The 27,790-nt window shown below is 43.9% G+C and overlaps 1 protein-coding gene across 1 annotated transcript in view; it reads right to left on the bottom strand.

Annotated features, from left to right (window-relative positions):
* Positions 1 to 827: 827 nt before the first annotated feature.
* Positions 828 to 27,790, bottom strand: part of NOTCH2 (notch receptor 2) — a 175,328-nt gene continuing 148,365 nt past the window's right edge. The window contains exons 20-34 of the mRNA XM_047724773.1: positions 26,708 to 26,861; positions 25,948 to 26,132; positions 24,258 to 24,390; positions 18,591 to 18,827; positions 15,920 to 16,032; positions 14,463 to 14,968; positions 12,794 to 13,141; positions 11,919 to 12,061; positions 11,510 to 11,720; positions 10,982 to 11,078; positions 9,403 to 9,571; positions 8,203 to 8,504; positions 7,298 to 7,445; positions 6,568 to 6,665; positions 828 to 5,434 (exon numbers count right to left, since the gene is read on the bottom strand). Of these exons, the coding sequence (XP_047580729.1) occupies positions 4,046 to 5,434; positions 6,568 to 6,665; positions 7,298 to 7,445; positions 8,203 to 8,504; positions 9,403 to 9,571; positions 10,982 to 11,078; positions 11,510 to 11,720; positions 11,919 to 12,061; positions 12,794 to 13,141; positions 14,463 to 14,968; positions 15,920 to 16,032; positions 18,591 to 18,827; positions 24,258 to 24,390; positions 25,948 to 26,132; positions 26,708 to 26,861 (4,233 nt within the window). The 3' untranslated portion in view covers positions 828 to 4,045. The remainder of the gene's footprint in view (positions 5,435 to 6,567; positions 6,666 to 7,297; positions 7,446 to 8,202; positions 8,505 to 9,402; positions 9,572 to 10,981; positions 11,079 to 11,509; positions 11,721 to 11,918; positions 12,062 to 12,793; positions 13,142 to 14,462; positions 14,969 to 15,919; positions 16,033 to 18,590; positions 18,828 to 24,257; positions 24,391 to 25,947; positions 26,133 to 26,707; positions 26,862 to 27,790) is intronic.

Genomic DNA, 27,790 nt, shown 5'->3' with positions numbered 1-27,790 from the left:
ACACCATTACAAAACCGAAGGTGAAGGCTTAACTGTGTTATATGAGATTATAATGCTCTCTGGATAACCAACATGGGCTGTCAGTTGTGTTAAGATGTATTTGTGCAGATCCTGAGTAATGCTTCTCCAACTATTTAACTGAAGTGTATCATAAGATTTCCAGTCATTTAAACAAATATGTCTACTGTTTAGAATTACATATGTGGGATTCAGAAGTTTCTGAAAAGTTAACAATATGGAAATAAGCTCAAGGCTAAAATTGATACAAGACTGCTAACTCCATAAATATCACCAATGTCAAGTATCTGTGTTGAAATGTCTCCCTGATTGACTTATACAAGGAAATGTATAAAGGAAATTGGTAACATATTTGTAGGCAAAATACTATTTTAGAATTGTATATATTAAGTGCTATACAAAATTTACTTTGAGGAACAATGTGGTTTAGGTAACAGCATCATCAGTGTTATTAGTTTGACTATGTTTTTTAATTCTGGCTTTAGCAGAATTAAATTCTATCCAGACACACTCTCCATCTCCACTGGCAGGCACTCTGTCCTGAGCAAGTGTCTTATTTGTCACCAACTAGTACACAGAAAAGTGACTCAGTCTTGTGATGCTTCCTGTTTGACAGAAATTTTTTCCTCAAAAGCGTTTCTTTACAATTTGGCTGGGGAAAGAAAAAAAAGATACCTAGTGCTGGGCTTTGTGGGATTCAGAATGAAAAGAAAATTATTTCTCTCTCAGCAAATTCTGACATCATCAGGTGTATCATCGCAAGACGAGGGACACAGGAATAGAAAGTAAAAAATGCAATGCCACAGAGCTTGACATGTAATCTTTTTTATTTTGTGATAAAAATGCTTTCATATAAATTTCATCTTAACTACTTTAGAATGCAACTTTGAAAAGTAAAAACATTGTGCATTTTCCTTACTATGTCATAGTTAGGAACATGCAGTCATTTTCCTTGGTTACTGGGTTTTTCATACAAACAGATATAATATAACTTTTAAGAGAAATGTACACAAGGAAGGAGCCATAGTACCAAACAGTTACAAGTGGGAGCGTCAGGTCATACAATTGTATCCTCTCAAATGCTCATCATACATTCAATGTGTTGGTTAAAACCAAAATCTCCAAGCTGCCTGCCAACAAAACATTATACCTTTGGTTCTTTTCCATGCAAGAATTGTGTACCACCAAATGTGATAATATGATGGTATAATGGGCTTGAGCATCATGGCTGATAGCTTACATCAAAGTCTTTCACTCTATTACCCTTACACCTTTCCCTCCCTCACCATCATGTAAGTCAGAAAATGATGCTTAACACAAAATAGAAGAAACAAATAGAAAAATCTACCCCCAAAGGCAGACAGGAGCCAAAGGAAGAATTTATAAAAATAAAAATAAACAAAAAATGGGGGGTGACCTATACATGGCATAAAAGATATGCCCTATAAAAACTTAGTCTCTAATTCAGAACCCAAATGAGAAAGTGATTCTCCATCTCACCTTCTCTTTTATTAGGCATTATACAACTCAAGGGTTCTTACAAACTAAGGGATTCATAAATGCTTGAAAGGCAGTGTCTTCCTCTTCATCACTGAAGCCTGTTGTCTGTAATGGCAGCTTTCACAGTCCCTTCCTCCAAACCCAAAGGATCCCAAGAAGGAAAAATACATGAGTTAGGCCTGCACTGTGGTTGGGGAGGGAGGAGGCTATAGAGGAGCCAAGCTGTTGGGTCAGAGGCTGATACTTTCAGAAGTGAGGATGAGATAGGATAAGAGAGAGAGCAGATGGGGTGGGGTCCACACTGGTCCATGCAGAGACGTTCTCCCCATCTGTGAATTAGCAGTGGGTCCAAGGTAAAGAGTCACCATTCAAAAGATAAAATATTACATGCTATGAAAGGGTTGGTAGAGTTGCCATGTGAGAGAGTAAAATACAGAATGAAGTCTGCTCATATTGGGGCAGAACTAATTATTTTTGTTGGTTCAATGAACTTGGGCACGACTAAAAAAAAAAAAAAAACAAAAAACAAAACAAAACAAAAAAACCCAAAACATTGTAGACTGCCATGTTAACAGACATACAGGGCCACAGACAAATCAGGTTAAGTGGGATGCTCTGATGGGCACTCCTAGCCAAGGCAGGAACAAAGACTATCATTCAGACGAAAACAAAATAGGAAATTCACCTGTCAATATCTACAAAATGCCCCAGCAGAACTAATTTCCCTGGTGTCATAACATCATAGCACCAGGTAGAAGGGAGCATCAGGGAGAAGAGGAAGAAAACTATTTTCCTCTTATTTCTAGCATTGACTAGAATGCGTCTGGCCTCGACAGAGGGTCACGGAAGGTGCCAAGACCACAAACAGAAAGCAGACTCAAGTACAACATAATCACAATCTCAGCACGAGCATGACAAAGACAGTAAGTCTTTCATTGTCCATCATCATCTAGAAGGTGACTCTAAGAAGGGAAAGTATCCTGGTAAGTTTCTATGTTAATTGCCTAAAAGGGAATGTCATGACTGCCATGAAGGAAAAGGAATGGTAGCAAAAACACAGCAAAGGCTGCGTCATGGTTCCAACTTTTTTATAGGGCTGTCTTGGACTTCAGAAAACTAGGCCAGCTTTCTGTTTCCTGTGCTTAAACACAGAAAATCCATGTGTTCAGCAAGAACCTACCTGGGTACACCATAACTTCGCGTGCACACTGTGGAGGGAAGACTGGTGAGCGGGTGTGCGGTCAGAAACAGACTCAGGAGGTGGAGACTGCAGCCCCCCAGCTGTCACGGGGTTCCCCCGAACCGAGCAGAGTTCATTTTTTCATGGCGAGGGAGCATCATTTGAAACATCTTCTTCTATGGAGATATCTGGAAGGAAAGGCTCAACAGCTAAGCCTAGCTTCCCCTGCTGGATGAGTAAGTGAAGTGGGCCGGGGGTTCCGAGATCTGGGAATAAATGTGTTTCACACTGGCCATCAGTGGAATGCTGGGCAGGAAGGAGAGGAACTTGATAGTGGGTAACCACTTCTCACATGAGTTAGCTTATCTCTTGGTCATTCCAACATTCCAATTTTTTTCTTTAAGGGTGTCATAGTACCTGCACTGCCAAGGATAAAAGTTCACACTGACTAGGCCCACAAATGGAAAAACAGCCAATTCTCATCCTTCTTCCTGGTAAGGTTTATGTAAAACCCTGCATGCAGGCAAGAGAATTAAGGTGCAGTCTCTTGAAAGGCTCTTCTGTCCCCAGAATGGGTTCAAGGAAAACTATCTTGCCCCTCTTCCTCTTGTAGGAATGATATTATGTAGGAGACTGCAAGAGATCTGTTTTCTAAAGAAACATACTTGAAAGGTATATGCTGAGAACCATAACCAAAACAAACCCTGTGATACTCCTGGGGACACTGGGAAAAGAGGAGAAAGGAGGCTGAAGTTGCTTTCCAGAGCAGGAATGATTAAAAGCACAAGGGTCTTGCCCTCAAACATGCTAGGGGCAGGGGTGCACAACCACAGAGAGGTGCAAAAAGTAAAGCACCAAATGAAGTCAAGAGAATTTCCAAGGAAGGGAAGATGAAACAGGTCAACGTCAGCAGAATTCCAGGGTACAATTTCGAATAGGACCGTTCTGTAGAATCTTCTCATGGATATCGCAGAAGCCCCCAGGGCTTAAAATGCAGTCCAAACCGCAAGAATGTCTGGGCTGTGACAGGCATCCATTCTCTCCTCCAAATAGAAAAGAGTAAACATGGTCCCAAGTCTTACATTAGTTTTGCACTTCCACAAAGTTGGCTTGATAGGTCAGAGATTAAAAGGAGCCATGTTCCCCTGAACCCAAATCCTGCAGATACCCAGTGAAGCTGACAAAACTGCTTCCCTTGCATTATCTAAAAGATAAAAGCATCTTCTTTCTCCTGCCTCCAGAAGCTGGTTCCAGAGATTTCTTCATGTCTCTCCCGGATGACCTTCATTTGTTCCTCAGCAGCATTTACAATAGGCAGCTCTGTCCCTACACTGGAGGCAGATTCTTTCATGCATAAACCTGCATGTTGCTGCGTGGTGGCTCAGACATGTGTGTTCCAGGTCCCCGCTGACCTCCTCCAGCACCCCCAGGGGTAGGGCTGGTAGTCACATCTGACCAGTCAGAAGCAGAGTGTGGTGACGAACTTGACCACTGGTCAGGAGACTCTGGGGACGGTGTCAGGTAGGGATGCTCACCCTGCAGGTGACCGCTGTGACTGGGTGTTCGCTCAGCAGCATTTGAGGAAGCATAGCTATGCTGTGAAGGTGGTGTGGGGTACTTGCCCACAGAGGCTGGAAAAGGATGATAGGCTGGGAGAATGGTCTGAGCAACCTGCCCATCCTGCTGGGGCATCATGGCAGTGGGGAAAGCCATATTGGGCAAACGAGCCATTTCTGGAATCTGGTACATGGTGGGCACGGGGCCTGCAACAGGAGGAGGGCAGTTGGACTGAGCCTGGGGAGTCCCTGCCGGTTGGGCAATACTGCCTTTGGGGATTAGCTGGAAAGTCACAATGGGGGGCAAAGGCTCCCGAGGGGTAGTTACGTGCTTCCCTTCAGGCGGCCTGCTCTGGGGAGCTATGCCAGGGTGCGTACCCTCAGCTGGAGCCAGAACCATCCCAAACATCTCATTGTACTGGGTCTCATTCACCTCCATGCGGCTCATCCAATCTGCTGGAACAGTGACAGGATGGAGCCTACTCAAGCTCCCTGCACTGCCACTGCCTGGGGGAACAATGTGGTGATGGGACAGCAGCTGGCTCACTGAGGGAAGCACAGTGCTGGCCCCATGAGCCAAAGGCTGCATTTCATGCAGGTTAGAGAAAGACAGTGCATGCTGTGCATGGACTGGGGCAGGGGGCGCTGCAGTGGCCAGCATGGGGTTGGGCGAGGCCTGTAAGATTCCAGGGGATGTAATCATTGGAGAGGATGTGGTGTCAGAAACGTATGTATGAGGAGACTCTAAGGAATCAACGGGGGATAAAGTCACTGAGCTCTCAGAAAGCTGACCCTTGTCACTCAGAGACTTCTTCCTCCTACTACCCTTGGCATCCTTGGCCTCCTTGGCAAGATTAGGGAGGCTAGTGGGCATGGTACTCTTGGTGTTGGGTCGTCTAGGCTTCTTGCCCATTGGTGTATGCTTTAGGCTGAGGAAAGATCTGTTGGGCCCACAGATCACAGGTGAGAGGGCAGAAGTCAGCACAGTGCCTGGAGGGCTCGGTGTCACATTGTACTCGTCCAGGAGGCGCACGATGTCATGGTGCATGCGGTCCCGAGCCACGTCCCGGGGAAGACGATCCATGTGATCTGTGATGTCCCGATTGGCAAAATGGTCTAACAGAATCTTGGCTGCTTCATAACTTCCCTCCCGGGCAGCAAGAAACAGAGGTGTCTCTTCCTACAGAAAAGGCCCACATAGCACATTAAAATTAGCAACACTCTTGAGAAGAAACCAGTGTTTTTCAAACTTTTTTTTTTTTTTTTAAAGATTTTATTTATTTATTTGAGAGAGAGACAGTGAGAGAGAGCATGAGCTAGGAGAAGGTCAGAGGGAGAAGCAGACTCCCCGTGGAGCTGGGAGCCTGATGTGGGACTCGATCCCGGGATTCCGGGATCATGACCTGAGCCGAAGGCAGTCGTCCAACCAACTGAGCCACCCAGGCGTCCCTCAAACTTTTTGTTATTATCAAACCCACAGTTATATTTTTCCTAACTGCCTCCCTGTATGAAATTTTAATACCACAGATAAAATGTCTTTCTGCCTGTGTACTGACTGGATATCTGTGTCTTTATACGTAAAAAGAGTAAGATTATTTTATCCTTCTCCAAGAAGCAATACTGCCTCATTGAGGGTGATGTCTCCTTAGTTGGGAATATGGGAAATAAAGCATGCCCCTGAGCCAGAGATTTAGTTAAAAGAACACTGAGCTTACCAAAATAGGGTTCTAAGAGGATAAGGAGTTAGAAATAAGAAAGGTAGGAGGGGAAGAATCTAAAGTGGGAAAAAAAGGGAAACCAAAAGCAAAAGGAAACTAAACATGTTCAAGAAAGAATTAAAATAAGGGAAAAGAGGAAATACAAAAGATAAGACGAGCAAGAGATGGGGAAACATGACCTAAGACTCAGAGGAAGAAAAGCAAACAGGAAAACACCCGTGGTGTCCAAGAACAGAAAACAAGAGCCACAGCAAAGAAAATGGAAATGAACAAGAAAAAAGGAAGTGGGCATGAGCCAAAAAGAGAAGAGGAGAAAGAGCAATGTCAAAGAAGAGGAAGGCAGAGAAGGCTACAATGACATTATTTATGGGACGGCCTGCTTCAGACTGAGTACTGTGGAGGCAGAGGGCTCACTCCAGACACTTCCCTGGGTAAGACCAATATCCTCCCCTCAAGCTCTTCAGAGCCAGTTCCTGTCCAACCTGTGTCCCTCTCTGTCTGAATTCATCACAAGAGGAGCTATGGGAGAAAAGGGAAGGCTTCATAACCTGAGGCACTGTGAGGTCTGCCCTCCAGCTCAGAGCCCAGACTGTACCTTGTTGTCTTGCATGTCTCGATTGGCTCCGTTTTTCAACAGCAAAAGGGTTGCCTCCACGTTATTGACAGCAGCTGCCCAGTGGAGAGCGGATTTTCCTAGAGGGAAAAACATTTTTGTAAGCCGACAGAGTAGAGGGACATGTCCTACTCAGTATAAAAAAGCATCATGACTTATATGAGGAAACTTTGAACTTCCCAGACAGCAGCGAGCCAGTTGTCTCTAGAGGTCCATGGGAAAAAACCAAAGTATTACCTTACTTTGTTCTAGAAATACTTTAATATAAGCTGCCTAGCTTTCAGAAGACACGTAGGTAAAAGGATCATTTGTCTATGGTACCCACATCCTCCCCATGACAGAATCCCACACTGAGGACAAAAGCCTATCTACTTAGCACACACCAGAAAGTCTATTTAAGATATTGTCCACAGCCTTCTAGTGAAGTCAGTTCACAAGTCCTCATACTGAGCGTGGTATGCCTGGGAGCCCACAAAGGCAAGCCTTTCATAGGCTGGCTTTGAGATCCAAGAATGCTTACTAGAAATCTCTTCCTATCTTTGCCTGTGAACTTCCCACTGGCATAGTTCTCTGAACTCAGAATGTTGAAAGGAAGAACAAAGAGTCTATGCTGGATTCAAATCTGGGAAATTCTACAAGGATCGTGTAATGATTTTCCCCTCAGAGGCATGCTTTGCAGGCAAGAGTCTGACTCCCCTCCTCTTGGCCCTACCATGGTCATCCACTGCGTTCACGTCTGCTTGACAGTTGATCAGTTCTGCCACCATTCCCTCCACAGCTAGGCGGGCAGCCAGGATCAGTGGTGTAGTGCCATCATTCATCCTGGCATCCAGATCAGTTACTCGGTTGCGGATCAAAATCTAGAAGATGAAGAAGTACAGAAAAGAGAGTCACCTGGAGATAAGAAATAATGAAGCTAAGAGAGAAACAAGAGCAACAGAGCTGACACTATGCTGTGAGATCCTGGAGGGCAGGGAATGCTTGTTATCTTTGTGTCCAAGACTCTATCATATTCAATCAATACTGAATGAATGAATGAATGAACGAACAAATGAGTGCTCAAGGGACAATGGCTCATGCAAAATGTTGTCTTCTACGTTCTAAAGAAAGGAGGGATATGGGAAAATATCACAACCTCAATTATGGTGTCTAGTTTAAGATGAACTAGAATGCTTCCAGTTTCCTTACAAGGGTAAAATAAAAGGGCAGCAAGGAATACACTGGAAATTCACATCAAGAAAACCACCAAGGAGCAGTTGGAAGTCCATATGGCCAGATAAATCTACAGGGAGAAGCTGATACTAGTCAAAAGCATCATAACAGGCACCTCTCCTCTCTGATCTATTCACCTGGGAGGCATTTAGGCACATCAAAAAGGACAATGATTAAAAATTAGAAACTGGTGTAATCTGCTGTTGGCTCTTTTGTTATCTGGCTGTTAGAATTAGGTTAGCTTGGGGCCATTCTTTCCCCGCTCTTCTGCCCAACAAGCAGGACTCCACCACCCATTCTATTCTCTCAAAGAATTTTTGAAGGAATATAATCAGATATTCAGTGCCTTAGCAAAGAGGAAACATTATGGACCCACAGGGAATCAGCCCTAGTCCTGTTCTTCACCTGGAAGACCCCCTGGGCGTCAGCTGCCACTGCAGCATGGAGAGGGCAGCGGCCCATGTTGTCCTGTGCGTTGGCGTCTGCACCTGCATCCAGGAGACGCTTGGCAGCATCAGCCCTTGAGTAGCGGGCTGCAAGGTGCAGCGCCATCTCACCGGTCCGGTCTGTCTGGGCCTGCAGGCTGGCACCTTGGTAGACCAAGTCTGTGATGATGTTGGCAGAAGAGTCCTCTCCATCTTCATCTTCATCGCTCATATCTGAGCTGCCTCCTCGGAGAGAAGCCAGCATCAGTGGGGTGCACCCATCTATAAGAAAGGAATTTCCCAAAAAGTATTCAAGGGGGAGAAAGACATTAATGTTCAATTAGCCCAACTGTTGGAACAGTCCATCTGAATGTTATTCTTGTGGAGGAAAAAAATCCCTAGGCTTCCCATGGTAACTGGCAATTAGTTTTATATCTGCCACCTACTTTTCCTCTGATAACGTCCTTTCTGTGAAGAGTAATGGGAAAGTAAGAGTCTTTTTAAGTTAGGGCTCTCCTCTAAGTTAAACAAGTCTTTGTGTTTAAATTCCTAAGTGCTATGTTATTTCAAACTGGGCCACATTTTAAAATCTCCAGTGTTAACAGAATGGTAAGCACTAAGGTATCAACTAAACTAATTTTCTATCCTGCTTTGGGATATTACTTTTCTATTTTTTTCTTTTTAAGATTTTATTTATTTATTTGACAGGCAGAGATCACACGTAGGCAGACAGGCAGGCGGAGAGAGAGGGGGAGAGAGGGAAAGAGAGAGAGAGAAAAAGAGAGGTGGAAGCAAGGCTCCCTGCCGAGCAGAGAGCCCAATGCAGGGCTCGATCCCAGGACCCTGGGATCATGACCTGAGCCGAAGGCAGAAGCTTTAACCCACTGAGCCACCCAGGCGCCCCTGGGATGTTACTTTTCTAAACTACTAAAATATTTTCCATATAACCAGCCTATCTATTCCTAAGCATGCTGTACATGAGGCAATGTGAAACTTTCCATTCTTCTCACACAGGTTTATGATTTCTGCATGCCTGTGTTCCCTAAGCATTCATTTCCTCATGCTGATTTCATCTGTGCAATCAGCAGGGGGCATAGCACCAAGTGGAGCAGACACAGGCACAACCCAGAACCAAGGGCAGGCATGGCAGGTGGAAAGGGGGAGGCTTGCGGCTGCTGACCTGGGCCACGGACATTCACGTCTAGCACGTCCACCTCCTGCTCCGCCTGTGGAGGAGTGAGCGCCAGCGATGGTGTCCTGCGGATATCTGCAGCCTCAAGGTGCTGCTGTGTCCATGGACGTCGATCGATGGCATCATCTTCCTCTGAGAGCAAAGCCTCATCTTCAGCCTGACAAGGGAAAACAGTGCTCCTTGTTGACCTGGCCCACCATTAGGAACTGTGGACAAGGAGCTAGTCCAGAGTCTTCTACTCATTTCTCTTTCCTTCTATTCCACCCTCCAGGGCATCATCCACACGGGCTTCCTGATGCTCCCAGGAGGTGGGTCCTGTTACCCTCTTCTGCACCATCCATACAACTTTCTCAACTTCCCCATCCCAAACTCCAGGCTTCAGCCTTAATATGCCATCTATTTCACCTACCAAATATGCTATCTACAGATCCCCAAAGCAGCATTTCCTTGCTTCTGGACTTTTGCCTGTGTTGACCCTGCTGTCTGCCATGTCTTTGTCTAACTCTTACCTATCCTTCATATAGAATTGGACTTTAATTCCTCTGGTGGGTCCCAAAAAGCACTCTCTGCTTAACTCTACTTAACTATTGTGTTAAGTGCTTACAAGGCATTACATGGCAGTCTCTACCACTAGAGAGTAAGGTTCATGAGAACAGGAAATAAGCCTTAGTCAACACCACTTCCCTGTACCTAACACAGTGCCCAGCACATAGCAAGCACCAGGGATATACTTGTTGGGCAATAATTACTATACTAATTTAAAAAGCAGTTACCCTTTATTGAATATTTACTATGTGATAGAAAATAGGTAGGGCACTTTACATGTATTGCCATATTTTATCTTCACAACTCCCTATTTTACAGATAATGACAATCAGGTACAAAGAAGTTAAGTAATTTTCTAGCTACCAAGTAGCAGAGTTTGGGATCCGAATCCAGTTCTGATTGTAACTAAAGCAATGTTATTGCCGTCATCCAGTACTGCATCCCTGTATTCCTCAAGCATGCATATCTTCAAGCCGCTTTAGAATATCATGGATATATGCATATCCCAGCCACGTACAGGTATGGATGGATGGTCTCCTTTTTTATATCAGCTTCAGCCTGATCTACCTCTTACTTCTATATGGTTTTAATTTTCTGGATTCAAGATGCAGAACCTTCAAATTCAATGGTCACTGCCTTTCTTCTTCTGTGTATCTACAACTTCCTTTCTAGAAGGAATATCCAGAGAGGATAAGAGAGAGATCTAGCCAAAAAGGAAGAAAGTTTTAATACACATCAGTCTTTATTTGGCTACCATCAGCAGAATTCTGAAGGAAGAAGGCATGTTTGTTTTATTATTTTTAAAGAGTTCTTACTGAAACACATACGGAGGAAACCCAAGGTCATTGATGACCTAACAATTTTTACCTTTCAGGACAACCGGGGTTAGCCATTGCCTGGGCAGCATATAAAGACTACCACCCTGTTCTCCCATTTGGGACACTCCAGATACCAAAAGACAGAAATATGAAGTGTGACCAGATAGTGCCTGACAATGGTGGTTCTACCATGGCCAGCTTACCTTGGCTTTCTTTGGCTGGGGCCCTTCATCATCAACCCAATGTTCACTTGTTCCAGAACCAATAAGGTTAGCCTCTGAGACTTGCACAGAGAGATTTCTGACAGGACAAAATTAAGAAGGGAAAAAATAAGAGCAGAGGTTATATCGTAAACTAACATAGTGGTTTTTAATACTTTTGCTATGGCTATCCTCAAAGATTTTCAGGGGCTGTGGCCCAGAAAGGGTGGGTAGTATTTTATGTCCCATTGCCTGAGTAAAAGTCCTTTCCTTTCCCATGGATCAAGAGCTTACAAAAAAAGTGTGCCTCTACAAAGAAGATGAACAGTGCCACTTAAATATGTACTGAACAGAAGCATCCAGACTCTACTATTTCATCGTCACTCAGCAGAATTCAGAATCATGGTCAAGTGTGATAACGTGGTATCGCCAGAGCTTGAAATTTAAAATAATAATTCAACAAGATCTCCTTTCTGATCTGTCCCTGCTTTTTACTACTGTCAACAGTAGTTTGCTGATAAACCATCTTACTTCAGCCCCACAGCATCCTGTCCCACTGGCTCACGACGCTTGTGATTGCTGGAGTCTCGGCGAAGGGTAAAACCTTCAGGCAGCCAGAGGGAGCCATGCTTACGCTTTCGTTTCGCCATGATTACTCCCAGCAGGATAATAAACAGGATAATGACAACAGCCACAGCAAGTAGATACAGAAGCTGAGTGCGTTCTGGAGTCAGAGATTCACCTGGAAGTGCAGAGGGACAAGGAAAGTGCTGAATAAACCTCTCAATATTAGTATAAATTCATTTAGAAGGCATGGATTGATTGACATCACCAGGCCTGAAAAACAGAGCTGCACATTGAAAAGTGTGCCCTTTTCTCCCTGCCCCCAAGTAACGCCTCCCCTGCCCCAAACTTTCCCCTTAACACCAGTGCTACTCACTGACGACAGACACAAGAGGGTAGGACAGGGTCCCCTGGATGGCATGAGAAGCCAGAAGAGCTGCTGCTGCATCTGTGTTCTTGAAACACTGGTCTGAATCTTGAACACACTGGCGGTTGTCAATTTCCAGAAATACCTTAGAGCTGTGGGATGCCAAGGGAAATGGTGAGAAAACAGAAAGGTGTCAGTTAAACAGCGAAGTTAAAAAGGATTACATGAGCCTTCCTTCCTCACCGTCAGCACTGGGCTCTCCAGCTCTGTGAGGCTTCCTTGAAAGATCTTAGAAATTAAGATCCTGTCCCTTCAGATCCTAACCACTAATTCCCACTTGGACTCTGTCTCACCTTCCTTGGCCTGGCTGAGTCTGCGCCTTCTGACTGAGGCAACACAAGACCAAGTGAGGAAAGTGGGTAAAGCTGGTCCTCATTCTCCTTTGTCTCTGCATCTGGATCCTAGCTAGCTAGAATTGTGGGATATACCAACAAAAAGTGGGGTGCAAAGACACAATTTAAGATGATTACAAAGACTTTTATGAATAGAAGGCAATGATTATTACAGAAGAAGAGTAGTACTGAAGGGATCTGAGGCAACCCTGGCAAAGGGTTACGGATTCTGGCATTTGAGGAGGCCTCCCTGACATCCTGCCTTCTGCTTGCTCCAATGCACCTCTCAGGATACCAGGACCAAGGCAAACCTTTACTCTTAAACACACATACTGGCAAATGGGTTTGTCTTACTTGGTGGGCTATTCCACTTCTCTGAGCTCTGCATTTTTACAGGTTCACTTATAACCTCTGTGTATCAAAGTACTTAGCTTTATAAACTTTAAGAAGTTAAGAAGTAAGCTTTAAGGGGTCTAGAAACCAAACACCTACCCAGCTACCTCCTGTTCTTGATCATCAGGAAGGGACCTGCGAGTCATCCTCTGCTTCTTCATGGCAGCCGACTTCTCACCATAGTAGGGGTAGACCATGAGTGCCCCCTGCGAGTCCCGTTTAATGTGCAGGTTGGTATGGAGCAGGGTACCCAGCGCCCTCAAGAAGCTGCGGGCGTCCTGGAGGAGCTGCTCTGGGGGCATGAGCACCACTATAACCAGGGTCCCCTCTGCCAGGTTCTCTGGCCTGTCAGCAGCACAGTCCAGCCCGTCCCAGCCACATTCCTCACTGTTGCATCCCTGGTCACAGTGGTTGTCTTTGAAGTGGTCTGCACAGTATTTGTCATACCTAGGCGGGAGGCAGAAGCGGGAGAGAACAAGCAAACAGTTCAGAATAGACTGCCGCAGGACTTGGTTTTCTACTTGGAACTATTGTGGCTTTCCCCACCTATCTCCTGTGGCCCCAATCAGGTCCCTTTGCCGTATCTCCTATCCCCGACAGCACAGAGTACACATCATCTAGTGCTCCCCACGCGAGAAAAAACACTGTGCTACCCCCTATGCCGCAGGGCTCACAGCCCCCCAGGCAGCTGGTGATCTTGTTAAGTCAGATTTGTAAGCAAAGCCACACCCCTGAAACAAAAATCAAGCAGGTACACGCTTCCTTTTTTTAATCCACTATCCTAGTGAGTTAACAGTGAGCTTCTGGAAGTAAAAGGTGCCTCCAGGAACTGAACCATCAGGGCTCTACAGAGGATCATGTCAGTATGGCTCATTTCCTTCCCAAACAAGACTGAATCTGAGCTCTGGAAGGCAGGTGCAGAGAGGTGCATGCCATACACGGGACCAGATTTAAATCTGTGCCAGAGCACATAGAGTCTCTTTCAAATACTAGGAACAGGAAATTGAGTCTCCAAATCCAAATGCTGTACAAATCATTTCATCTCCCTCTCCTCCCCACTCCCACCCCTTCAGAGTTATGCCACTGGTACAACTTGCCACACTGGCTCATTGAATTTGGGAGTCGACAGTAATTGTATGTGCTCTGGCAAGTTCTCCAACCTTCCACGTCTCAGTTCCCTCACCTGTGAAAGACCATTGACGGTAATTATGCCTCATAAGATTGTTGAGAGCTCACTGAGGTTAAATTAAATGCAAGAGCTAAAAGGAAAGTTGTTATTTAACCATAAAGTACCTTGTAACTGCCATAGTAACGACTACGAGGGTTAAGTAGCCTGATCTGGCTTATGCTTCCTGATAAATCTAGATGGGGAAACCCTGTCTAAAAGAAAGGGATGGGGTAAACAGAGAGAGGTACAGACCTTTTCATTCATCCTGCAGGCAGATTTTGTGAGAGGCTGCCTGGGAATGGGTAACACCACTTCCAAAACTTATTTCCCCTAGGAGGTCGTGAGAGCAGCAGGTGAGAAGGCAGAGAGAGGCAGAGAGAGGGTGGCTGTGCATGAGCATTCCTGGACCTCTGTCAGCAAGGGGGAGCACAGGGCAGCGTGCGGCGGGGCAAGGCTGACACCAGGAAGAGGGTCTCAGGGCACCAGTCTGAACAGCAGAGGCAGCCTAGGCTGAAGCCCTGGAGTGGTTAGGAGCAAGAACAAGGAACTGAGGTGTGTTAGTGATAGCCTTCTCAGCTTCTGGGGACCCTGGACTCTTACTTGCATGTCTTGCTGCTCCCCTGGCATTCAAAATTGTCAAAAAGGCACTCGGCTGTGTTACACAGCTCATCACACTGGTTGTTGATGTAATCCCAGCAGGGAAGTGGGGAAGAGCAGTTGGCCCAGGGGTTCTCCATGGTCAGGGAACAGTCACCCCCATCCCACTGGCAGGCATGGCTGTTGCAGGCTTCATCGCAGACGCCGTCCCGAGCTTTGTCGGCACAGTACTGGCTCAGGCAGGTGGCAGGAGGGGTGCTGGTGGGGGCCATGTAAAGCTCACAGTGGCTGCCCCAGAATGGTGGAGAACACTGGCAAGAGTAGTAAGGAGGCTGGCGCTGAGGATAGCAGCTACCCCCATGTTGGCAGGGACTACTGGCACAGCCTGATTCACAGTCCTGGGGGTTGGGGCAGAAGCAGCGGGGTCCTGAAGCCGTGTGCACACACTGCTCTCCTCTCCTGCACTTCACTTGTCCGCAGCTGCTCTGGCATCTTGCCCCAGAGAATCCCTGTGGAAATCAGTGAACAAATGAGGATAGCGGCCCTCATTTTTCCTCCCAATCCCTTCTCTGCCATACCTCTAAACAATAAAGATTAGACACATGGCTAAGATCCCTCCACATAGCCTCCTGCACCATGTTCTAGGAGGAAGCCTCTTCAAGGTGACCTAAGGTCAGAGATGAAGATTCCATGGGATGAACGCAGAATTCGTTTACTTTAAGAGCTCACTTCTAGAAATTAAATCCACAGGTCATAGGTGGGATAAAACTCAGATAACACTGTATCTATAAGCAACTTCCCTAGCTGTCTTTCGACCATTTATATAATGGGTTTTGGGGTAGAGGAGAGAGACGTTATTTCAGGAGTCTGGAGCATCTAATAAGCTTTCCGTGTCATTTTATTCTTATACTTCCTGCTCAGCCAGACCAAAGTTACTGCACAGGTCTCCCTTCACTATGTCCTCACACAGAGTGATCTCTGTTTTAGGGAGGTTTTAGCCCCTGGCAGAGGACAAAGAGTTTTCACACCAAATGGCTAAAAACAGGCTTCCTTCTAGTATAGTAAGCAGCTTGCTCCCAAATAGTCCCTGCTAAGGAGTATAAGCAGAGTAGCATTTCCAACCAACTCTGCCCCAATCTGGGAGGCAAGACTACCCTCTGGCAAACCCAGAAGCCAGAGACACTAGTCTTGTTTTCAAGGGAATATTCCACTACTTCCCGTGGATTTCTCTTAGTGCTTCTAAAGACTGAGAGTCATAGAATAGGGAGCTTACTCTTTCTGGGAGTATCTTAACAGCTTTAAATGGGAAACCCCAGCACTTTTTTGTGAAGGAGCTAAAATTAATCAATCTCCACACCAAGAAGTTCCAGATGGAGTGTGGAAAAATCAGGTTCAATCTCAGCTTCGTCCAGATTGTGTGAAAGAGAGCTTATCCCTTAAATAGACTACATGGCACTTACCGGGGGACAACGACAAATGAAACCATCAGGCATGTTGCTGGCCACAGCACAAGTCCCCCCATTCAGGCAAGGCATCTGGGGACACACATCAATGAAAGTTTCACAGTGACGACCTTAAAGCAGAAAATAGAAAGGAGTTTTAAAAGGGAGGAGTAGTAACTGCAGTTACTGAACAGAGTGCTGTTGGGACAGGAGCTAGCCAAACGGTGAGGGATGGGGCAAGAGTTGTGAGCTGAGTCCTAAGCCCAAGGGAACATGAGAAGATGAGGAAAACACTAATTGGACCACCACTGGCTCAGCCAATACCCTCATCTGTCTTGCCCACACAGTAAGTATATGTAGCACACATCCCCAACAGACTCACAAAACAGGGTGGACAGGGATGTGAAAAATCACTCTAATCTGACAAAAAGAGAAGAAAAAGAAAAGGACACCTCAGCTTTTTAATTTTCTTTGAAAATACTTCAGCTTTCATAAACCCAAAGAAACATTTACCAAAACCATTCAGTGCATTTTGTTAAAACTGTCAACTTCACAGGAGAGGCTACACTGGGCCAACACATCCAAGTGGTGATTTGTAGCTTACAGAGAATTTTCATCTGTAATATCTCTTTTCAATCATTTTCTAGCCATTTTGTAATCTGACCGGCACTGCTTTAAAAGAGAGCTGAGTTTTTTCCAGAGTTAATTTCCTCTAGAGACAGTTCTAAAACAGAAGGCATCTTGAGGTCACTGCTGCATGATAAAGTAAAGTAAGCAGCTGGAACCTAGGGGAAGACCTGGAGACACAGCTGGTGCCTCCCCCAAATGGCAGGAGATGGGTCCCGTCTGGCCCACAGCCATGGACAAAGAGAAGAGGGGTTTTCAAAAGGAAATTAAAATAGTCATAGTTTTGGCCAGTCCGGATTAAGAGGCAAGGGTTACATGTGCCTGCCTCTTCAAATCACAGCAGTAGCCACTAACCAAGAGCAGCCGTCACATGAACATGGAGCTCAGGGACAGATGGCCCCTCAATGTCCATCTCAGCAACCGCATCCCACAATAATTACACCCAGTGAGCTGAAGGGATTCTTTTCAATCACAAGTGCGGACAATGCATCACTACTCCTTCCTGGTGGTGGGACCCAAATTCAAGGTTGTCTTCAATCCTTCCTTCATCTCTTTCTCTCTTTCTTTGTAAGTGCTTGTCAGGGTTTCCAGAAAAAGGAAGCCTCAGAGGCAATGAAAGAAACAGCAGCCTGGTTTGCTTCTCTGGCTTCCCAAGAACCTCATGGCCAACATGAGGCTGCCGGACAGACTGTTCACACTCTGTGTGTCAGGAATTGCCCCAAAAGGCATGATGTTCATAATGGACTGTTTCTTTTTTGATATCGCATCCAGGCATCTTCCACAGTGCAAAATACTTCCCATTCTTCATAAATTACCAAAGTTCTTAAAGGTAACACCTCTTTAAAATTGGAAGGAAGGAGGTCTAGAGATGGGCTCACAATACAGCTGAGTCCAACTTGCCAAATTAGTACTCAGGAGACTACTGTAGCCTATCACCTGACTCCCAAGGAATACTACTATAGCATAAAGTCTGGAACGACTCCAGAAATGCCAGGCAGACTTCTGATTATCTGATGACACTGCCACTGTTAGACACTATTGTAGTCCCCCAAAGTCGCCAAGCTGCCCATCTTCAGAAATAACTAATAAGTGCCTATGACAAGCGCCCATTCTGAGACAGGACTTGGTCATCTTTATGCTCTGTGAAGATAAAGAAGCTTGAGAAGAGACTGGGAGCACAGCCAACTCTTAGCTGTGCAGGTAATACACCTGCAGCTTTCCAGTACATACCCTCATGAACTGGTTTTGCTTAAACACATCCCAATTCAGACCTACTCCTCTTAGGTGACCTAGAAGATCCTAATCATCTCTGGGTTCCAGACATGGAGAGAAGGGGCAGTGACTACCGGTAACCCAGGTTATTACATGCCAAAGGAGACAGGGTGATGAAGCCAGAGCAGATGCATGGTTTCTGAACACAAGACATTATTTTCCTCAGATGAAAGAGTTCTGTGGATGAATTTGGTGTTGGCAGCACAGCAACGTGAACATATTTAATACCACTGAACTGTACACTTAAAAATGGTTAAGATGGGGGTGCTGGGTGGCTTAAGCCTCTGCCTTTGGCTCAGGTCATGGTCTCAGGGTCCTGGGATCGAGGCCTGCATCAGGCTCTCTGCTCAGCAGGGAGCCTGCTTCCTCCTCTCTCTCTCTGCCTACTTGTGATCTCTCTCTGTCAAATAAATAAGTAAAATCTTTTTAAAAAATGGTTAAGATGGTACACATTGTTATGTGTATTTTGCCCCAATTAAAAGGTGTTATTTTGCTCAACCACTCCCAGCATTCTATTTCTTTTTTTGCATTTCTGCTCTAGTATGATATCATCAGTATATAACAAAAGAGAAAGCACCTCAGGAAAAACAAAAAGGGCAGAGGTAGACTCTAACATCCATGAAGCACAGACCTGAGGAAAAACTGTGCCTCCGAACTAAGCTGGCCTAGTTTTTCCTATGTAAGAAAAAAGCTACTTTGGGTCCAGTAGGTGACATACGTCCTTCACTCAAATTTCCTCACTCAAAGCCCCTCCAAGGTAGAGTGCTGGCAGTGCTGGAGAGACTCTCACCAGTGAAGGCGTTGCGGCAGACACACAGGTAGTCATTGGTTAGCTGGATGCAGTCCAGGCTGCCCTCAGAGCTGCAGGGGTTTGAGAGGCACTCGTTGATGTCCCCCTCACACCGCTCTCCGGCAAAGCCCGGCAGGCAGCGACAACTGTAGCCCCCGATCCTGTCCACACACTGACCACCATTAAGGCAGTGGGGACCCCCGGCACAGTCATCAATGTTCTCTTCACAAAGCAGGCCTGGAGAAAAGAGAGAAGATAGAGAGAATGATGACATTCTTTGGAACACTGCTTTCCAGCTGAAGAGAGCAGTTATTCAGGTTACACATCTCAATCTGTGATAGGACCTTTTAGGTCAGGCAAGGAGAAGCTGCCGTCTTCCCGGTGACCAGTAAGGGCCAAGGAAAGAATGTGTTCAGGTCTTCACAGGTACTCTCCCACACAATCCACCAAAGCAGTCCCCTGGGCAGTAGCCAGCATTCTTTGTTCCACCTGAGAGACGGGGAGCCTGGAGCTTAAGAGACACCCAGCAATTTTTATTACTTTATTCCCATTATTCAAACTATAAAAACAGTTCAAAAGAGACTATTACAATCAGGACATAGATTATAAGTATGTAAAAATATTGGTAAGAATGAGAACTTAATTTTGAGTGATATAGTTAGGTTTTAGACCACTGACTTTTTTCCTGTAAAACAAGGTGTACTAGTTGTTTATTTTTTAAAATTTTAGGGAAAATATCCTATTGAGAGCTCAAAGGTTATTCCATTTAAAATAGCACTCATACTATAGATGCCATTAGCCATCTAGTATGATATCTGTAAATATTCTTGAGAGTACAAAAGAAATTAATAATAATTCTAGAAATGATTCCATGAATGATTTAAAAAATTACAAAAGAAAGGAAAACAGTTATGTATTCTTGCCACTTATAGTGGTAGCATACACTAAGATAAGCAAGACTATTAAAAAGGAAAAAGAGGGGGGCGCCTGGGTGGCTCAGTGGTTAAAGCCTCTGCCTTTGGCTCAGGTCATGATCCCAGGGTTCTGGGATCGAGCCCTGCATCGGGCTCTCTGCTCAGCAGGGAGCCTGCCTCCTCCTCCTCTCTCTCTGTGCCTGCCTCTGTGCCTACTTGTGATCTGTCAAATAAATAAAAATCTTAAAAAAAAAAAAAAAAAAAAAAAGGAAAAAGAGGGCACCTGGGTAGCTCAGTAGGTTTAGTGTCTGACTTTGGCTCAGGTCACCATCCAGGGTCCTGGGATGGAGCCCCACCTTAGGCACCATGCTCAGTAGGGAGTCTCCTTGTCCCTCTCCCTCTCTCTCTGTCCCTCCCCACTGCTCATGCTCTTTCTGTCTCTCTCTCAAATAAATAAATAAAATCTTTTTTAAAAAAGGATGGAAAGACCTCATTTTCAACAGCAATATCAAAGACAAAATTATAGTAATAATCTTAAAGAAATGTACTATAGCTATATGAAAACTTTAAAATAGCCCTGAAAGACACAAAAGGAGATCTGAATAAATGAGAAGATGTTATGATTTAGTTAGGAAGACTCCTCATCATAAAGATGTCAGTTTTCCTTACACAGATTCATAAATTTAATATGACCCCCATTAAAAAAGCCACCAAAATTTTTTAATTAATTTTTTAATGGATAATCTGACTCTAAAGTTATATGGAAAAATAAACTATAACCATAGCCTGGAAAACCCTGAAAACAAAGATCCTTAATAATTAAAACAAAGTGGTATTGATAAATTAACAAAATAAAGCAGAATAAAGCAAAAAAAAAAAAAAAAAGAAGAAGAAAAAGAAAAGAAAGAAAGAAAAAGAAAAAGTCCAGAATAACACCCAGTTACACAAGCAAATTTAGAATTTGATAAAGTTGCCATCTCAAATTATTGCATAAAAGATCAAATATTCAGTAAATTGTGTTGGGAAAAATCAGTAGCTATATGGAAAAAAGTGCTATAATAGTCTTGTACTTAAAGAAAATATGGGAGAATTCCTTTATAAACTTAGAGTGTAGAAGATATTACTGACTAGGATTCAAAATCCAGAAGTCATAAAAAAAAAAAAAAAGGTTGATAAATCCAATCTGATTAAAAGGAAAAAGCTCCAAGGGTGCCTGCATGGCTCAGTCAGTTAGTTGAGCATCCGACTCTTGGTTTCAGCTCAAGTTATGATCTTGGGCACCTAAGACTGAGCCCCCTTTGAGCTCTGCATTCAGCGCAGAGTCTACTTGAGATTCTCTCTCCCCCTCTCCCTTTTCCCCTCCCCCTGCTCTCTCTCTAAAATAAATAAATCTTAAAAAAATAAAAATAAAAAGCTCTGCATAAAAAAACGGTTAAAAAAATCAAAGACAAGAAATAATATATTGACAATATTTTGTATCATAGTTAATCTCTATAAAATATTAAGATGATCAATGTAATAGGGGAAAAAAGATATAGATACAAACAGAGAAACCACTGAAAGAGGAAAACCAAATGACTCATAGATGAGAATACATTTATCCTGAGAAGAAGCCAGTATGCTCATATACTATGAATCAGCAATATTAATCTAAGTTACAAATGCACATAATTCTCTAATCCAGCAATTCCATTTCTGTAAATTTATCTACAAATATACACATGCAAGAAACCCAAAGTTCTATCACTAGGACTTTGATTCTATATACTCTACTCAAAATTCTACAGGATGAAAAAGATTAAGGAAGTTCTATAAATTGGTATGGGACCATCTCCGATTAAGTAAAAAAAAAAAAAAAATCAAGTGTGAGAGTTTATTTAATACCCTATCTTCAAAGTAAGAAGGGGGTAAATAAAAAAAAATATTTTTGTATTTGGCTTCTATATACATAAGGAAATTCTGAAGGGCACATAAAAAAAAACTAGAAGATATACAAGAAAGTAAAACAAATGGAGGTTATTTGCTTGTGGGAGAGGGAGAACTAGGTATAGGGAAGGGGAATGGAAAGAGAATTTTCACTTTATGCTTTTGTTACATATGTATGTATTTAAGAATGTGTGTGTCTATATGTAAAATTTGGGACATGTGCATATATTACCTATTTGCAAACTAAATAAAAAACAAGACAGTAAAAAACAAAACAAGTTTGCGATCCCACTGACACTGAATATTTGGTAATTAGGAGCTGCTAGTAAAATCAACACTGATGCCTAGCATCCCATCAGAATGGAACCAGCAGTAATACACAGACCTATTGATTGAGAATGAGCTCAACCTCTGCCCGAAGCAAGGTAGTAGGGATATGCACAACAGTTAGCTCTGGACCTGGAACCAGAGGTGCCCCCAGGTCAAGATCCAAAGCTCAGGAGTACTGAAATAAAAACAATCATTGTGATAACTCTCACAATGAACTTATAGGATTTGGTAGTCCGCTGGAGGCTGACCAATGGCCAGAGAAGTCAAGCCAGGAGAAATAAATACCAGTCTACATACCTAACCAAGCACAGGTAGTATGGTTAACTCAATGAATTCTAAGCATGATAAATTCAAAGAGATCCAAACCTACACATATCATAAGCAAAAGGTCATAAGACAAAGGCAAAGAGAGCATTTTGAAAGTACCAAGGAAGAAGCAACTAATCACAAACAAGGGATCCTCAATAAGGTTAACAGCTGATTTCTCCTTAAAAGACAAAAACAAACCCTGGAGGTCAAAAAGCAGTAGGATGCCAACAATGAATCATGGAACACTACATCAAAAACTAATGGTAACTGACATAACATAATAAAAATAATTATTAAGAAAAAGCAGTAGGATGACATATTCAAAATACTAATAGTCAATACTAATAGCAAAACTATTGTTTAAACTATGGAGTATTATGCCTCCATCAGAAAGGATGAATACCCAACTTTTGTAGCAACATGGACGGGACTGGAAGAGATTATGCTGAGTGAAATAAGTCAAACAGAGAGAGTCAATTATCATATGGTTTCACTTATTTGCGGAGCATAACAAATAGCATGGAGGACAAGGGGAGTTAGAGAGGAAAAGGGAGTTGAGGGAAATTGGAAGGGGAGGTGAACCATGAGAGACTGTGGACTCTGAAAAGCAATCTGAGGGGTTTGAAGGGGTGGGGGGTGGGAGGTTGGGGGAACCAGGTGGTGGGTATTGGAGAGGGACGGATTGCATGGAGCACTGGGTGTGGTGGAAAAACAATGAATACTGTTAACGCTGAAAATAAATTAAAAAAATCTTTTTAAAAAGTACAAAAAACCCCCCACAAAACTATTGTTTAAGCCATCCTTAACAAACAGAAAAGAGAACTTTTGTTGCATTATGGAAGGGTCCATTCCAGGACTAACATCTGTAATTCATAGAACATTCATGGTACAGCAGAATTCTTAGTGTGCAATGAATATCCACGTGCTCTCCCACATCCCCAGTCTCTCCTGGAGTCAGACTGAGACATTTTACTAATTCTGGCCAATGTGCTATGAGCAATAATGATGGGTGTCATGTCCAGACTGAGGCAGGGAGAGCTGCTACATGACCCTACAAGTCTGTCCCTCCTCCTCTGCTGTGGAGGCCTTGGAGGCCAAGTGCTTGCAACCTCATAGCTAGAATACAGAGAGAGACACTCCAACTTTGAGTGACAAACGTTGTTGTGTCAAGCCACTGAGATCTGAGGTTTCATCTGCCACCAGAATCAGAGCTTGTCATCAAGAGTAAAAATATTAAAAGGAACAAACTAATAATGAATCAAAATCACTCTACTTCTCTTTCAACTATTGATTTCTAGAGCAGAGAACTCCCTTTTTCACAGGACAAATCTTCCTGTATTTAAAGGCTGTTTCTCTTGAGTTTTCTCTTCCCCTTTAACCTCATTGCTTGATAACTATCCTATCAGTGGGGTACTCTCCTATCTTAAGTTAGCCAAACCCTGAACTCAAGGAAGGTAAATTATCAAAGTTCACTGCACAAATGTCTAAGAAAGTATAAATACTTCCTGATATTCTATTCTCTTCAACCCTGAGATGAATTTCTCACCATTGTGGATGGGCTCAGCTTTTTTCTTTTTACAGGCTGCTCAGAACGGTTATAAGTACACCTTTTCTAACAAAGAATTCTCCAAGCTCTCTCCAGAAGATTGTTCAGAGGCAGGGGCAATGCCCACAGTAGACTGATGCCCCATTGTTCAGTCTAGGGTTAGACTCTGTAGGCTTTACTGCAATTCTTAGTTACAGCCTTAGGGCATCACCTTCCACACCTGGGCTTATGAAAATAGGCAAATGTTTTCATTTCATTCAATCCCCCACCTTATGGAGGCAATATTTGGCAAGTTTTAAAAAATACAGAAGCTAGTAAATGTGAATTATCTATTTAAGAGACCACTAGTTATTTTCCCTTGAAGCACCAAGAAATCTTGCTAACCAGGCTAATCTTGTTGCAACACTGCATCATTTCCACATTCCATGTTTCATGGAACATAAGATGTCATCAACAACCAGAAAGAACTGAGAACATGAGTCAGAACATCAGAGCTAGGCAAGAGATGAGAGAGTGCAATGGTCTGAGTTACCGGAATCCAGAACTAAATGCTTAATTTTTTTAAAACCTCCTCCACACTAAAAATGGATTTATAACATAAGAAAATGCCCTAGATGGAGATGTGTAGGGCTGATGTCATACCTCGAGTGCCTGGTGGACAGGAACACTTGAAGTGGTTCACAAGGTCGACACAGGTGCCTCCGTTCTGGCATGGCTGATTCTGGCACTCATCTACTTCATACTCACAATTGACGCCCTGATACCCTGGGACACACTGATAGGAACAAGCGAATAGGAAGAAACATTGGACCATTGTTGGAAACAGACCACCAGAGCAAATGAAATCCGGAAGATTGCTGTATACCTCTGCCCACCCCGGGCCCCACCCAGCTCTTATATGCTTCTCCAGACCATCACACGCCCTACCAATCATCTGGTGCAGGACCAACTTGCAGCATACTAACACTGACATCTTCCAGCTGAAAAGCCACTTTAAAACAAAGGCAAGGACTCAACAATCTCAGGGATATTTCAGAGTTGACGCTTGTGCAAAACTTTCATCACTCCTCAACTTAGGTTTTCCCATCTTTCAAATATGCATTCCTTGGTATGCGATGAGGACCCTGTGACTCAGTCCAACAGTATGTGTGGACAGTAGTAAACGCACTGCATTTATTGATCTCTAGATTCAGGAAACCACACGTATGTATGAGAAACTGGCTGAGATGGGGGAGGGGTCGTGTTAGCTAACATAGTAGACATAGGGGTTTGAGGGATTTCAGGACTGATCAAGGAAAAAAACCCTGACTGTGAAGTGGCTTTATTGGGTAATACTTTGACAGGTTTGCATGTGCGGGCATCCCTCACAGCACGAGACTGTCCAGAGCAGACAAGAAGATAAGGAAAGGAGGGCAAGTGAATTCCAAGGGAAGGGGGTAACAGAGAGGGGGCCTACATGTTTCATGCAGCCAGGCCCCAGTCTTTGGGTCAGAGAGTTCTGAAGGGCAGCACTGGCCTGGGGTCTTCAGGTCCTGGGGCTTACCTAATGGCTTGCAGATATTGGGTGTAGTTTTGTAGACTATGCAAAGCAGAAAGGCTATACATGGCTGAAAACATGCTTTATTAGGGCTATTTTTAGAAAAACTGGATGTGTTAAAAAATTTTAGTTTGGTCCTGGTGGCTTTTGAACTAACAGGTCTCAGCCCTCTCTGAAGGAATAACTGCAGGGCCAGTATAAAGAGACCATCTTTAGCTCATTTATGAGAAGTAAAGCTTTTCTCAGTGGTCCTGGGTGGCCTGAATTGGTGTCAAATACAAGTCTCTGGTGTCTTGTTTACATCTTGCTCTACCCATTATCAGCGCAACCATCAGGAAGACAGTGCCATGTTCCTTCAGAGACACACACTTCCTCAGATATATACATGTCATACTTAGTGTGATGCTACATGGAACAGGCTAAGCAACTTCGGGACACACCTCAAAGTGGCTTCTCCTATCTCAGATGCTATTCAGGAATGTGCCAGGGGCCACTGAGCTACCGGCCTGTGAAATGCACTCTGGTAGTGAAAGTTGGCTCTGAATCCTGAGGCAACTCTATGCAAGTGAGATGGCTTTAGACCTCTATAAAGATACCTTACTAGAGCCATGTGAACTTATTATACAAGGGGATGGAAACTGGTGGTGGTTGGTAAACAATATATAATGGTGATTGGTTAAAAAACACATCTATCAATTGTAAAAATAAGTCACAAGCAGCTATCTTCAGTATCCTGGTGTTCACAAGACCTGTGCCATCTTTGGGAGGTCTCTGACATCTGCCCACTCATCTTACCTCACATCTGTACCCGCCGATGAAGTCCCTGCAGGTGGCTCCATGCTGGCAAGGGTTGGACGAGCACTCATCGAGCTGCTCCTCACAGTAGCTCCCGGTGTAGCCCAGGGGGCACTGGCAGTGATGCGAGTTGCCAGCATTGATGCAGACACCGGAGTGCTGGCACAGGTGGTCAGTGGACACCCCTAGGAAACCAAGTATGGGAAGAAACATCACAGAAGAGCACATGTGTCAGGTTCAGACCAACTAATTGTATTCTTATCTAGTTCATGACCCTCAGCACCAGATTTATATTGAAAATAAACCAGCCCTGGGAGTCTGGGGGGCTCAGTTAGGTGTCCGGATCTTGACTTCACTCAGGCAGTGATATCAGAGTTGTGGGATGGAGCCCATGTTAGACTCCATGCTTGAGACTCTCTCTCCCTCTCCACTCTCCCCTCCCCATCCCTCACTCTCTCTAAAATAAATAAGTAAATCTTAAAAAAAAAAAGAAAGAAAGAAAGAAAGAAAGAAAGAAAGAAAAGAGAAGAAGTAAGTCTTGAAAGTAGAATATACCTTCATTTCATTTTACATACATTTCTTTTTGGAATCTCTAAGCCTGTGCCTCTGCCTTTTCACCTTCCATCTCAGACCCTTTCTGTAGAGCCCTGCCCACCAACCACTGTCTGCGCTCCCATGATTAACAATATCTGCCCTAAAATGCAGATAGTTGGCCAATACTTTGGGGAGTGACCCTGGAGCCTGAAGGGACAGAGCTCACCTCTGTGGAAAGCTGCCACCTCACAGGACACATTAGGCACATCACAGTAAGCACCAGCCCATCCAGATGGACACAGGCACCGAGACTCTGCTTTTTCCTGAATGCAAGTACCTTTGTTTTTACATGGAGACCGACTACAGAGGTTCACCAGGGTCTGAAACAGAAGGATACAGCAACATCCAAATATCAAAAAAGAAGAAAAAAAGTCACACACACTGAATTTTAAGAATCAAAGGAGAGCACACTAATTTAAAAAAAAAAAAAAAAGAGCCTTCAGTCACATCTTAAATAGTCCAATGTTCTCAGGTAATCCAATAATTTTACATAGTCTAATTCTTCTTAGCTCTGCTATTTAAAAAGTTCTTACCACAGAAGTTTAAGCATTTGAGGGAACCTAATAGTTTAAGTTATTCCCTATGTTATGATTATGTCCAGATCTGTGGCCACCCTCCACAGCTAGAAAGAAAGAAATTACAGCTGTCAAGACAGGTCCATAACACCTGTGCTAATTCTGTGGGAGAAATCTACATGGGTCTCAGTCAAATCTATCCAGGTGAATACGAGTAAAAGGACTTAAAGCCTGTTATTAAACCTAAAAGTTGTCACAAAGCTTACTTAGAGGGGAGAAAATCAGGCTTATGAAAAACACGAGGCAAAGAATATGAGCGGACTAGTCCCATAACTCCATAACTCGCATGTGGTGACTTGATCCCCAGGGAGAGCACGGTCACACTCATGGAGTGTCTGTGAAAGAAGGGGCCAGTGTGTTTGGGTGGAGCACGCCCTGCTACATGTAACCTCACACTGTGAGAATGAGCAAGAGCCCAAGGAAGAATGTCCTTCTGATCCACAGAATCAGCATCAAGCTGTTTAATTTAATATGCAGAAGTGGGTTATTTGCATGTCCAATATAACCAAAGCCTAACTGAAATGCACCCTGTAAGTCTAGTTAAATTTGGCCACTTAGTTCTAAATGCTCTGGAGTTCTGTTATTCTATCATCCTATCATTAAGAGGTAAAAATAGCATAAAATTAAATACAATGTGGGGTGTCTGGATGGCTCAGTTAGCATCTGACTTTGGC

This window comes from Lutra lutra, chromosome 4, assembly GCF_902655055.1.
Source record: "Lutra lutra chromosome 4, mLutLut1.2, whole genome shotgun sequence".
In the NCBI taxonomy this organism is placed as follows: domain Eukaryota; kingdom Metazoa; phylum Chordata; class Mammalia; order Carnivora; family Mustelidae; genus Lutra; species Lutra lutra.
The sequence above is the reverse complement of the archived record's forward strand: the minus strand, read 5'-3'. Positions and strand labels throughout refer to the sequence as shown.